The sequence below is a fragment of the Grammomys surdaster genome, unplaced genomic scaffold, assembly GCF_004785775.1.
Source record: "Grammomys surdaster isolate TR1022 unplaced genomic scaffold, NIH_TR_1.0 67, whole genome shotgun sequence".
NCBI classification, from domain to species: Eukaryota; Metazoa; Chordata; class Mammalia; order Rodentia; family Muridae; genus Grammomys; species Grammomys surdaster.
The window spans coordinates 17481016-17493348 of record NW_021604569.1 but is presented as its reverse complement, the minus strand read 5'-3'; the positions used below and the strand labels follow the sequence as shown (position 1 = coordinate 17493348).

At 46.4% G+C, this 12333-nt stretch overlaps 1 protein-coding gene across 1 annotated transcript in view; it reads left to right on the top strand.

The window, feature by feature from the left end:
- The first annotated feature begins 7647 nt into the window (after nucleotides 1–7647).
- The window catches only part of Vwc2 (von Willebrand factor C domain containing 2), a 130964-nt gene continuing 126278 nt past the window's right edge, over nucleotides 7648–12333 (top strand). Inside the window, exons 1-2 of the mRNA XM_028778149.1 lie at nucleotides 7648–8146; nucleotides 9439–10234. Of these exons, the coding sequence (XP_028633982.1) occupies nucleotides 9542–10234 (693 nt within the window). The 5' untranslated portion in view covers nucleotides 7648–8146; nucleotides 9439–9541. The remainder of the gene's footprint in view (nucleotides 8147–9438; nucleotides 10235–12333) is intronic.

Genomic DNA, 12333 nt, shown 5'->3' with positions numbered 1-12333 from the left:
AGATAATGTTATCAACAGAACAATAGAACAGAAATGTGGGGTCAGAAAGCACAGACAGATTCTATGCTTAGACCTAAAAAGAAGGCATTTCTTTCCAATAACAGGAACTAATGCTTACCTAGAAGATTCTTTCATAGGAAACCATATATTAAAAGCTTGGGGGTGTTCAGAAAACAAGGGAGAAAACAGGAACGCTTCTATGCACTGTTAATATGTGAGAGCCCGGTGTCTTTACTAGGCTGTTCTGTATGGTTGAGAGTCTTTACTAGGCTGTTCCGTATGGTTGAGACTGGAGGTGAAACAAAGAGAGATGCAGAGAAACCTACCTTCCCCTCACATCCACAGGTTCAACCAATCATCTATCAGATATTTTCTGAAAAGAGCTGAAAAGATGGCTCAGAAATAAAGATCAGTTGCTGCTCTTGCAGAGAACTGGAATTCACTTCTAAACATACATATTGGGTAGTTCACAACTGCCTGTAACTCTAGCTCAGATGCCCTCTTCTGGCCTCCCCTAGAACCTGCACTCACTTGCACATATCCACACATGCAGGTAATAAGTGAAAATAAATTACAATATTCAGAGAAATTGCATCTTCACTAACCTGAACATTTTTTTATTATTCCCTAAACAATTAATCAACTATTTGCACAATATTTGCATTGTTCTAGGTGTTATAAGTGATCAATAGATGATTTGAAATGCGTTGGAGGAAGTGGTTGGGTTCTAAGCAAATAATACACCTTTTTTGTGAAGAATTACAAGCATAAGATTTTAGTGTTGCAGTAGAGTAGAGCCTTGAAACCAATCTATGGATACTGAAGGTCATCTAAATATGTAATATATTCCAAATGTTCAGGAGTTTCTATTAGAAAATAAAGCTCTCTACAGAGAATTTAATGGGATCCATCTTTAGCTTGGCTAACTCAAATCAGTACCAACTGTAAAGGATCAGTTGTACCATGGAAGTCACTGTGAGCAGAAGGAGTCTTTGAGCAGTCTCATCAAAACTCTATGGTCTAACTGGCTATTTCTCCTTCTCTTTTTTTAGAGCCCCAGCTCTAAGCACTTACTACTGATGGTTTTCTGCAGAGCTTGCACCTGCTTTTACCTCATATTTATGACTTTGTTGCTGTCATTGTTCCTTATACCCCAGATACTTCATGTTTCTACTATGTGGATTCCATATTGAGGAGGTTTGGAGGGAAGACCCAACTCTGTATACCATTTGAGGCCCAGGCAGCAAGTCCACTGTCCTAGGCCACATCTGCAGCCTGGTATCTGAGTATCAAGAAGGATCTGGGCAGTAGGCATGTGAGTTGTCACTTACAAATGGAGTACCATCTTCACTCATATTCTATCCTTGCTCAAGGAGCTTATGATATCCAGAAAGTGTGGGAATGCCACAAAAGGTTTTAAAGTTCCTAGCCTTACTGTGGATTGTTTTGGAAGCCAATCAGCTCAGGGTCAAAGGGGCAAGTCATACCAGGGAGACAGGTGCCTGATTCTACCCTGCATTCCACTGATTCCACATCAGTACATCTGGAAACACCTTCCATTTCTACCTTGTTCAACAAAATCTCTGCCCATTTTGGGGATTTACAGACAGCACATGAACAACATTGCATCTTCTGTGTGTCAGTCAGGGCTGATAACTTGCTCTCTGGAAGATCATCGGCCAAGAAGCCTCCAGAACATAAAACTTGTGCCTAAAAACCCTTGAAGCACCTGAAGGCTTTTGCCTTTACTTAATACACATAGGCCCATTTTGATGAGAGTACCATGCCTCTCAGGGCAGTCCCAAGAATTCAGAACAACCTGCTAACATCACTTCCAGACCAATAAACTCTGACCAATTATTATCTTTCATAATAATTATTTTCAAGACCATGTCTACCCATAAATATCGATACCTGCGATGCTTCTCACACATTGGTTTAATTTACAATATATGAAAATGAATCCCTGGAAACCCAGGAAGCTTTTTCAACTGATTTTTGCAAAAACCTGAGTCATCCATTCGATTATCTGAATAGATGCTGCTGACTTTTGGCATCATAGCAGAAGGGATGAGTCCCTGAGGTGTGTTGTAATCAGGCAGCCTGTGCGGCAGGTCAGCTCAGAGAACAGTAACTCTCAACCTCAGGCATGTATCAAAAGGGTAAGCAGTAACAGAGCTGTTGCTCTGTCGACTGGTAGCCTGATCCATGGCAGAACTTTAATTAGTGGCTCCCTTAACAGCCCAGCCTGCTCTGTGAACATCCATAAAAGGCCATCTGAACATGACTGTGGCTTCTCTCACTCATTAGCTTTAGTTAATGGTCAACTTTCATCCTGAACCACAAAAAATTCTGTTTACTATAACTTCAGGTGAAAGTGACTTTTGTTCCCTTCTGGCTTTTGGAAGAGAAACATTTGGCATCACTTCCTTCTCTGGCTCAAGTCCAGGGTTCAAGTTAAATGAGTCTTTGTTTACAGTGTGGACTCATTGAAGACAGTTCTTCTTTATCTAGGCCTAGGTCTTAGGCAATGAGCAAGACACATGGCAGAGCTCTCCACATTCCCTGCTTTCCTTGGTCTACTCCATGTGCAAAGAACATGAATTCATAGAGGCTTTCTTTCTCCTTAGAAACTTTATTGTACTTTGCCAGCCACAAGGACAAGCATGTTAGCAGTCAGTCATGTTTCTCCTCTGCTACTTCTGAGCTACCTCCCAGCTTCTTCCTTACCAGAAAAATTAATAAGGTGTGTGTTCATTCCGTGTAGATGCTGGCCAGACCACATAAGAACATTTCTATTCTTTGGCCATTTTCAATCACCCTAACTTCATTCTGTATTTCATTTTATGCCACCTGATTTTTACCCTCAATCCACCTTCAATACCAGCAGATGATGTTCTTGCATTGTGTTCTTCTCTGCCTTGTCACTTCTCTTTGCTTGGAAATGAGTTGGTGCTGTCTACCCCAACCCTACCACTCACCTTACCTTGCTTTTCCTGCCAAGAAGTTCTAACTCCTTGTTTTCAAGATCCATGACTTCTGGATCTTGTTTCCCATTGAGATATTCTCCCTCAGCCATATCTCTATTGGTTTAATTTCCCATGAACTGGCAAACAGGCATGGAACCCAGTTATAACTGGTTACTAGTGGACATACAAGTGCTAAGCAGATGAAGTCTCGGGAACTGAACTGGAAGGATACACAATTTGTTCTGGTTTCTTATGTCACCACTGCACCTCTTCCTTTATGGGTGTGTGGTCTGGGTGGTGACGCTTTGTAGTGCTAGCTAATTGAATTTCCATGAGATGCTTCTGGAATGACCAGCCATCTCCCGATGACAACTGGGATGAAGTGAAGCTCGGCTCACCTCCTATTCCTTTCTTTCTTACTTCCCTACTTGCTTTCCTTTGTCCCCAAAGGGTCTTGTTAGGACCTCCACAGTAAAGATGGAAAGATGAATGAAACACAGCTCAGCCATTTAGTTAGACGTTATTTTCTAGGTGAGTATTAACACCCTGGAGCTATGAAATCGTTGAATGTTATAAGACGGTAATAGAGACATAAACCTAGACCGAGAAGCAGAAGGCAAGATTAATTTTGCCTAAGGGGACAGGAAAGGTGACCCACCTTTCAAGGCAAGACTGAACCCTGCTTAGAACTCACACGCATTGCTATTGCTCAGGGCTACCCCGAAGCTGGTCACACATGCTCAGCCTGGCCACTAAATATAACTGTACTGCATCAGACCGATTTACCTCCTGAATAGAGAAAGAAAAGGGGAAGGAATAAACTGGGTTAAAATTCAGCACAGAAACAGCAATGTAGCTCTCTGTTCACTCAAATGGAGAGGTTCCTAAACATTTGTAGATTCCTTTTAAGGACGTTAGAAACCCTGACACGCTGAGTAATTGCCCATGTTTTAAAGCTGGGCTTGATGGAGTTGGATAAGACACATGTCACCTTCCTCCCTGACAAAAGCCTTTCTGCTGCTGTTATTCCCTAACCTAAAAGACCAGATAGGGAAGACAGAGAGAGAGAAGAGGAAGGAACATGAAAAAGAATAAAGAACATGAGAAACGGAGGAAAATAGACCTCAGGAAGTTACTGCACTGGCATTAGATGAAGGACAAATTCCTGTTGTAGGGCAAAGCCCCCTTTATTTAGTTGCTGGGTATGGAAGTTGTGGTATTGTTATAAAGAAGGGAGTATTGCTGTGACAGTCCTGATCATAGTGTTTTGGAGAGGGTTGTAGAAGGTCTTTGGGACTTGGGGCTGGAAAAGCCATTGAGTACTCATAGAACAGTGGGCTGTTCCTAGGAAGCTTGGAAGCTAAGAATTCTGAGAGAAATGCAGATGCTGAAATCTCTCCTGGCTTGTGGAGTTTTAAAGGGAAGGTTAAAGATTCTACTCAGATCGTGCACTTCTTTGGATTAGGAATTTGTGTCTCTAGTCAGCTGGAGCTGAAGAAACAGGCATGGTTAACAACAGACCAGCACCACTGACACAAAAACCTTTGCTTTGCTGGAACAATTGGTGCTGATGAGCTGGAGCTAAGAGATATAAGCCTTGTTTAAGAAGAGGTCAGCAACAACAAGACAAAAATCTTCTGAGAAGTCTTTCTTTGGAGTCAGCACAGAAAAGTTGTGGTCCAGAGGCAACCAAGGCTGTTTCTCATTCCAGCACTTGAACTTGATAGTGTCAGAGTCATCCAAGTGGTGCTGATTTTGATGGTATAAAGGGTTACCATCAGTGACGATGCAGCCTCAGTTCCAATCAAAGCCACAGAATTGAATGTGTTACGAAGGGAAGTTAAAGCTTGGTACTAAATAGCATGGTCAGAGTCCCCAAAGAAAGCCCAGGGAAAGCTGTTAGTGAAGGTACTGCCCAGTGGTAGTGGAGACTTAGACATTTTAGAGATACCAATACCATGGGACAGCCCCCAATGGCAGCGGCAGACTTAGAATAGAGTCAGCATGAGCATAGGAGATAAGTTTTGTGTGCTATGAATGACTGCCTACACCCCCTAAAGGAACCATTAAGATTGTGAATGAATCTCCACATATCTGACACTGAGCTCTACAATGTTGGACTTTAGTTTTGCCTTGTTCGGATTGTGATTGTGCCCTGGTTCTTCCATCGTGGAATAAGAACGTATTCAACTTATTTGATTTCATAGGCGCTCACAGTTGAGAGACTTGACCTTTTAAAGAGACTTTGGAGTTTTATAGATCCGGGATTGCTGGAGAGACTTTGAATTCTAAAAGAAACCAGTTATTTTAAAGAGACTGACTTTATAAAAGGTGTTTGAATTTGTAAAGACTACAGAACTTTCAGTTATGTATGGTCTATATTGCAGTGTTAATTTTCTTTAGTTTACAGACACTTGGTTTTTCTGTGTAGCTCTGGCCATCCTGAACTCGCTCTCTTGCTCTGTAGACCAAACTGACCTCTAATTCAGAGATTCGCCTGCCTCTCTGAGATTAAAGTGCTGGGATTAAAGGTGTAAACCTCCATCATCTGGCACAATACTAATATTAACATCCCATCTTGGGGACAAATGAGAAAGGAAAGGTTCTAGTTGCAAAGTGACAGTCTGTATGTCAACTTGACAAGGGGTCAATTGTCCTGATTGGTTTTTATTTCAACTTTAGACAAGCTGGAGTCATTTTCAAGGATGCAACTCACACTGAGAAAATCTCTCCATAAGATCAGAAAAGCCTGTAGAACATTGTATTAATTAGACATTAGTGTGAGGCAGCAGTCCATTGTAGATGGTGCCATCCCTGGGCTGTCAATCTGAGAAAGCAGGCTAAAGAATTCTTGAGGAGCAAGCCATCAGGCAGCATTCTTCCATGGCTTCTGCACTAGCTCCCCCCTCCATGTTCCCTCCCTGTTTGAGTTTCTGTTCAAACTCCCTTCAATAATAAACTGTTATGTGGAAACATGAGTGAAATAAGCCGTTTCCTCCTTTTTGGCTGCTTTTGATCACAGTGCTTCACCACAGCAGTAGAAACCCTAACTAAGACATTAAAGCTGCTTGGAGGGATAACCAAGGAAAGGGGTTCCTCTGAAATTGCATTCTCCCTTCACCTAATCTTCCCTATCACTAATTCAGAAGATCTGATGAGAAAACCCAGTTCAGACACATGGTGGAATAACAAGTGTTTCTTTGGCCAGCCAAGCCTATTTTTGCAAGCTTGAAGACCCATATTAATATCTTTACATTATGACCATGAGGTTGGGAAAAAGCACAAGTCCCTCCAGGTTCAAAGTGACTTGGGATCATAGTGAGACAAATAAAACCTCTTTATTAAGACCAAGATGAGGTAAATAAAACATCTCCGTCCCTTTGACTGGACACCTGATTTTTCAGTTGTGCTTGTTCACATGTATTATTACATAATCCTAGAAAGTGTACACATGTGAAGTTCCCTCCTGTAACCAAATGAGGCAGGGAACAGGTGGTAAAACAAAGCACCTGGGCTATATGACTGGAGCAGCTAGCAATAACAGCCTTGATTCAAGAAAGCATTTGATGGTGTGTGTCTCTAAGTACTCTGTGGAGGGCTCATTTCTCACAGTAGAAATGATCACACCTACAATGCTATTTTTATGGTGGTCTGTGGAGGTATTTGCATTAGTGGTATCATACAGCCCCGGAAGTTAGGATTGATGAGCACCCGAGAAGGAGCAAGGGATCTCTGTAAGTGATGCAGCAACCCACTGGCAAAGATAGATCTTTTCTCTGCAGGCAACAATAGTGGTGTTTGCAGCAAATGCAGGGAGCATGGATTATCTTGGGCATGGAGATGCCCTAAATTTTTGTCAGTGTGCATGTGTCTGTATGTAAGGAAAAGCAGTCTCCCAAGGAATTTCCAGGTTCTAGTCTTTCAAGTCTCCATTTAAACCTTGGTTCATCATCTACATAGAGGTGGAGAAAACAGTTCCTTCCTCCCAAGGGGCCTGACCCTGTAAAGTTGTGTGTCACTATCTGAACATCGTTGGCATCGAGAGTAACCACTGTCCAGGAAATATATGTTTCTTTAAACATCCCATTTTGGAGATTAATTTGAGCATATGACTTTAGTTCTTTATCTAAGAAAAGAAGCAGATTCAGCCTTCAAGATCGAAGAGGAGCAAACCGACATCAGCATTTGATTTGAACAAGTTAACAGCAGTACCCTCAGCAGCCTCTGTGGTAGAGGAGAACTAGAGTGTATGCTGTTTGAGATCCTCCACGTTTCTTATTCTTCCTAGTCTGTTCCTCTGGGTTTTTGGATGTAAAGGTGGAATAAACCTCCCTACAGTCTCCGCTAACACATCCTCGGGATTCCAAACTCAACAGTTTGGTTTACATTGGTTTACAGCAGCAAAAGCAATCTGTCCACCGAGAGCAAAGCCAGAGGGGGCCAATTAGGGGAGAGGACATTAAAGAAAAGAATAAACAGAAAGAAGAAAAGCCAAGATGAAAGATTCAGAGGAGAGTGAGTGACAAGTCTGAGAAGGAAGCCTGAGTGCGCCTGACAGGTGGGCTGAGCTGCAGCTGCCAGGGCAGCGCTTGCTGCTCAGGTCTCCTACCCACCCAGGGCACGGCAACGCGAGCCCCGGTGGCGACGCCTCGTGAGCGTGGGCAGCGGAGGAGGGAGCGGAGTGCGAGCCCTACGCCAGGCAGCTGCGACAGGAGGCAGGCTGCAGGCGCGCGGCTCTCAGCCAGCCTGAATCCCATTGGCCCTCAGGACGCGCTCCGAGCTGCTCCTCTCCTCCAGGGCGCAGCGGCTGCCCACTGGTCCCTGCTGCTCGCTTTGGAAAAATTCTTTGCCTGGCTGGCAAGGAGAGCGAGACTGGGCTCCGGCAGCTCCCTGGGCACGCTTCGTGGTGGAGACTCAGGGACGAAACCCAGGAATAAGAGGCGGAAGGCAGCGCTGGCATTGACAGGACTCGGAGAAGGCTACCAGCCACTAGCAGCCTGATGAGCAGGCTGGGTCAAATGCTCTAGCCGGGTGCATGCGCCAGGCGGAGCGCGCAGGTCGGACTGTGTTCTCCGCTGTCCGCCCTGCGCTGGTGCCCGACCGGTACCAGGATGGACACTGGAGCCCCAGGGCCGCGCCCGCTAGAGCCCGGCGTCCCTCCTGCGTCCTGAGCTCATGTATGTAGGTGCCACTCCGCCGGGGTGAGGGTGCATGTTGGAGGTTCACGCCACGGGCACGGGGACGCCTTCGTAAACTACTCTATATGGCCCATCTTCTGGAGAAGACCCCTTCCTGCCTGCCAAGTTTTAAATATGGGCGATTTGCCCTGGGCTGAGGTCCACTGGTGTTGGCGATGAGTCAGAGGGCAGCTTAATTGGAGTCCTAATAGAGAAGGCTGGATGAAATAGAGGGGGACAGAGGCATTGGTGCGCACGGAGAGGGTGGGTGTTTGGCAGAGGCAAATAGAGACTGGCATGTCTGTACCCAGCTATGTTGGGAACTCTAGACTCCTTTGAGTGGCAGAAACTTTGAGATCCACAAAAGGCTGGAAGACGCCCTTCAGTTAAGATAGTCTTGGCCCTAGTCCTATGTTCTTGCACTTCCACCTTCCTTCTCAGTATTCCTTGGGGCGAGCATCACTTATCCATCACCAAGACCCCTCTGAGTTATAAGCTATTCCAAAATAGCGCTCTAGCCTACCGGTGCTCACATCACCCTCCACCACTCCTAGTGAAGAGCCAGTACTGGAAGTGGGGTAGCTGCTAAGGAGTAAAGCCTCAGGAATCCTGGACCTGGCCGACCAGACAGAGGCCAGATAGTGCCTAGGTTAGAGAACAGAGGGACATGTACTCCCTAGACAGCAGGAATCTAAGAAGTTACAAATGAGTCGTGGGGGGTCTTCGGAGTAACAGTGAGGTTTGTGGTTTTGTTGGGGGGGGTCTTTTCTCTCACTTCTTCCCCAGCTTCCTTTCCATGCACAAACCCCTTGGGCAGGAAAGGAAGGGTTTCTCTTTAACCTGCGCGCTGGTTTGTCGGTCTCCAACTCCACTGCGGAATTCTCTGTTTAGAAACCTGCGGGAAATGCGGCCAAGACTTAGGGAGGGCCAGCCCAGGTGCCAGGATTTGAGCTCTGAGTGCAAGCCTTGCAGCCCGCACCCGCCCGACTTGCTGCATTTTCTGGGCTCCGCATCCTGCTGGTGTCCATCTCCAACACTAATCTCCACCGCAGGAGACCCTCGCGGCCGGTGTTTTCCTCCGACTTGGCTTGCTGTCTATTCCTGCACATGTGTGATGTCTGAGAACCCCGTTGTATACCAGACACTGGGCAAGTTGCCCCCGCCCCCAGCGTCCAGCTTGTTAATCTAAAGGGATGGTGGAGCCCGGGCGGCGCCGGGCCGGGAGGGGGCCACGGCGGGGCCGAGGTGCGCTCGGGCCACGGAGCTCAGTTGTACTGCTGTTCTCTCCGCAGGGACGGCGACTCCCGGCTGGCAGCGGCGCGCCCCCGGGCTGTGAATGCGACTCGCTCATCGTCCGCGCTCCCCGCCCGCCCGCCCGCCGGGACGTGGTAGGGGATGCCTAGCTCCTCTGCGATGGCAGTTGGCGCGCTCTCCAGTTCCCTCTTGGTCACCTGCTGCCTGATGGTGGCTCTGTGCAGTCCGAGCATCCCGTTGGAGAAGCTGGCCCAAGCTCCTGAACAACCCGGCCAGGAGAAGCGCGAGCACGCGTCTCGGGACAGCCCTGGGAGGGTGAGCGAGCTCGGGCGCGCCTCGAGGGACGAGGGCAGCAGTGCTCGGGACTGGAAAAGCAAGGGCAGCCGCACGCTCTCGGGCCGGGAGGCGTGGAGCAAGCAGAAGCAGGCCTGGGCTGCCCAGGGCGGGAGCGCCAAGGCCGCGGACTGGCAGGTCCGGCCTCGCGGGGATACCCCTCAGGGGGAGCCCCCGGCCGCCGCCCAGGAAGCGATCAGCCTGGAACTCGTGCCCACACCGGAGCTGCCTGAGGAATACGCCTACCCCGACTACCGCGGGAAGGGTTGCGTGGACGAGAGTGGCTTCGTGTATGCGATCGGGGAGAAGTTCGCCCCAGGTCCCTCAGCCTGTCCATGTCTGTGTACGGAGGAGGGGCCCCTTTGCGCACAGCCAGAGTGCCCCCGGCTTCACCCGCGCTGCATCCACGTCGACACCAGCCAGTGCTGTCCGCAGTGCAAGGAGAGGAAGAACTACTGCGAGTTCCGGGGCAAGACCTATCAGACTTTGGAGGAGTTCGTGGTAAGAGGCAAGCGCCTGCTGGCGACGTGGCACCTTCTTGGAAGGGGCAGAATGGCTTTGGTTCTGTGACATCCCCCCATGCCCTCTCTCTTTGAAGAGAAGGCTCTCCCTGGTTCTCTAAGGTGGAGGGAAGTTTGGGTACCCATTTAACACGCCCTCTCTTCAGTGCTGGGGTAGTCCTTGTTAGATAGACCTGTGTGGGCAGTCTGTATTGATTCATCAGGTATTTGCTGTAAAAAATTTTCTTTGGACTGAAGCCTTGACACTAAAGGAACAGCTGCGGGTTATTGGCTACATTTTCAACAGGAATTCATGGCTCCTAATTTAGAAGTGAAGTGCTCAACCTGTTTTCAAACACGGTGTAAATTACCTGCCATTTGGGACATAGTCTTTAGTTAATGGCTAATTAAGGAAGACCATTCATATGCATAAGCCATTCCCCCAAATCTGGAGTTCTGACTAACAAATAACTGTTCTAAGTATCAAAAGAAAATATTTTTGCCTACTAATTGTCAAAACATGGTGGAAAGCAATATCGAGAAACCCAGTTTGTGGTTAAAAGTGTTTTAATCTTAGAGGAATACAATGCAATTTATTTCTCTTGATCTTCTGTATTGGATTCCAGGCTAAGTTTCTCACATGGAGTGATTTAGTGTGGTTATACATCAGTCTAGGAGGTAGATTATTTATCTCCATTTTATAAAGAAGAAACTGAGCAGAAAATATTTAAGTAATGTTTTAAAAGCAGGGCAGCTAACAGAGCAGATTGGGCCAAGCTGAGAAATACTACTCTATAGTTTATGCTTTCACTCTTACATTCCATTTGAACTATGATCAGTTCCTATTGGAATCTTAGGTTTGCATGGAACCTATGGTCAGTTCTACCCTGCTTGCATGTGTTGGGCATGGTTCAAGGTTCATTGTCTGCCCTGGGGTTAGGAACATTAGAAATGTACTCATGTCTGCCTTTGCAAACACCCCAAGGTAGCCCTGGCCTTTGGTTTAGCATTCCAAAGACATTTTTTTTCCCCTGCCAGCAGAGAGCATCCTGAAACGCCAAACCCTAAAGCAGTAGTTGGAAAACAGGAAGGATGCCTTTTGGAATCCCCCGTAAATGTGTGGATTCCTGGACTCTTTGTGTGGAAGGCATGTTAATGAGTGGAGTGGATGCCAGCCTGTGGAGCACAGTGAAATGTTCAGCCAGGAGGAACTGATCTACAGATAATCTGCAATCTGTGTAACTGGCTTTGTGTTTTAGTTAGGAAACAGGGTTTCAATTTGGGTTTGCCTGCTGGTTAAACACATGACTACAAGACATGCGATGTCTGATGTGAATATCTTCGTGTTGTTGTTCTCTTTAAGAAGAGGAACCTACTATCCCCAATGCTAATGAGAAGGGAATAGCTTCAGAGATACCACATTCTGTGGCTTCAGCACCTTGGAGAAAGACAACTTTGATGAAAATTTTACAGGACCCAAATTCAGGAGATGTAGAGTCAAGAATACTATCCCTCAGGATGGCTCCTGTGTACTGGGGATGCTGCCAGAGAGCTCTCCAGATGTTTTGGATTCCCAGCACAAGTCTCTCAAGTGGTTTGGGTTCATAAGATAATCAGAGTCTTATAAAGTCAAAGACAAACAGTTGTTTTTAAATTAATAACATTTGTTGCTTGTTCTGTTTATAGAGTTCCCGAGCACTTTAGAACAGCTTTGTGAGGTGAGCTAAGGAATTATTTTACTCTAAAATAAAGTGCTGTAACACTTCCCAGAGGAGCCATCCCTGAACCTGAAATCACAAATACAGAACTCAAACTTCTGTTTTCATAATTCAGTGCCAGATTCTAGGAGCAAAAACAAAACAAAACAAAAAAACCTGTCTTTTCCTTTTGGGGAGAGGGCCACCTCTTGTCTGATTCCTGCCTGCAAAAACTGGTATCTAAATATGTTTTCAAATTCTGGGAAAGGGGGGTGATAGTGACAAAGGAAACAGGAAAGATTAGAGTTTTTACATCTTCCTTCTTTAAATGGCTTTTCATATTTTCCTCCCCCCTCGTGTGTGTGTGTGTGTGTGTGTGTGTGTGTGTGTGTGTGTGTGTGTG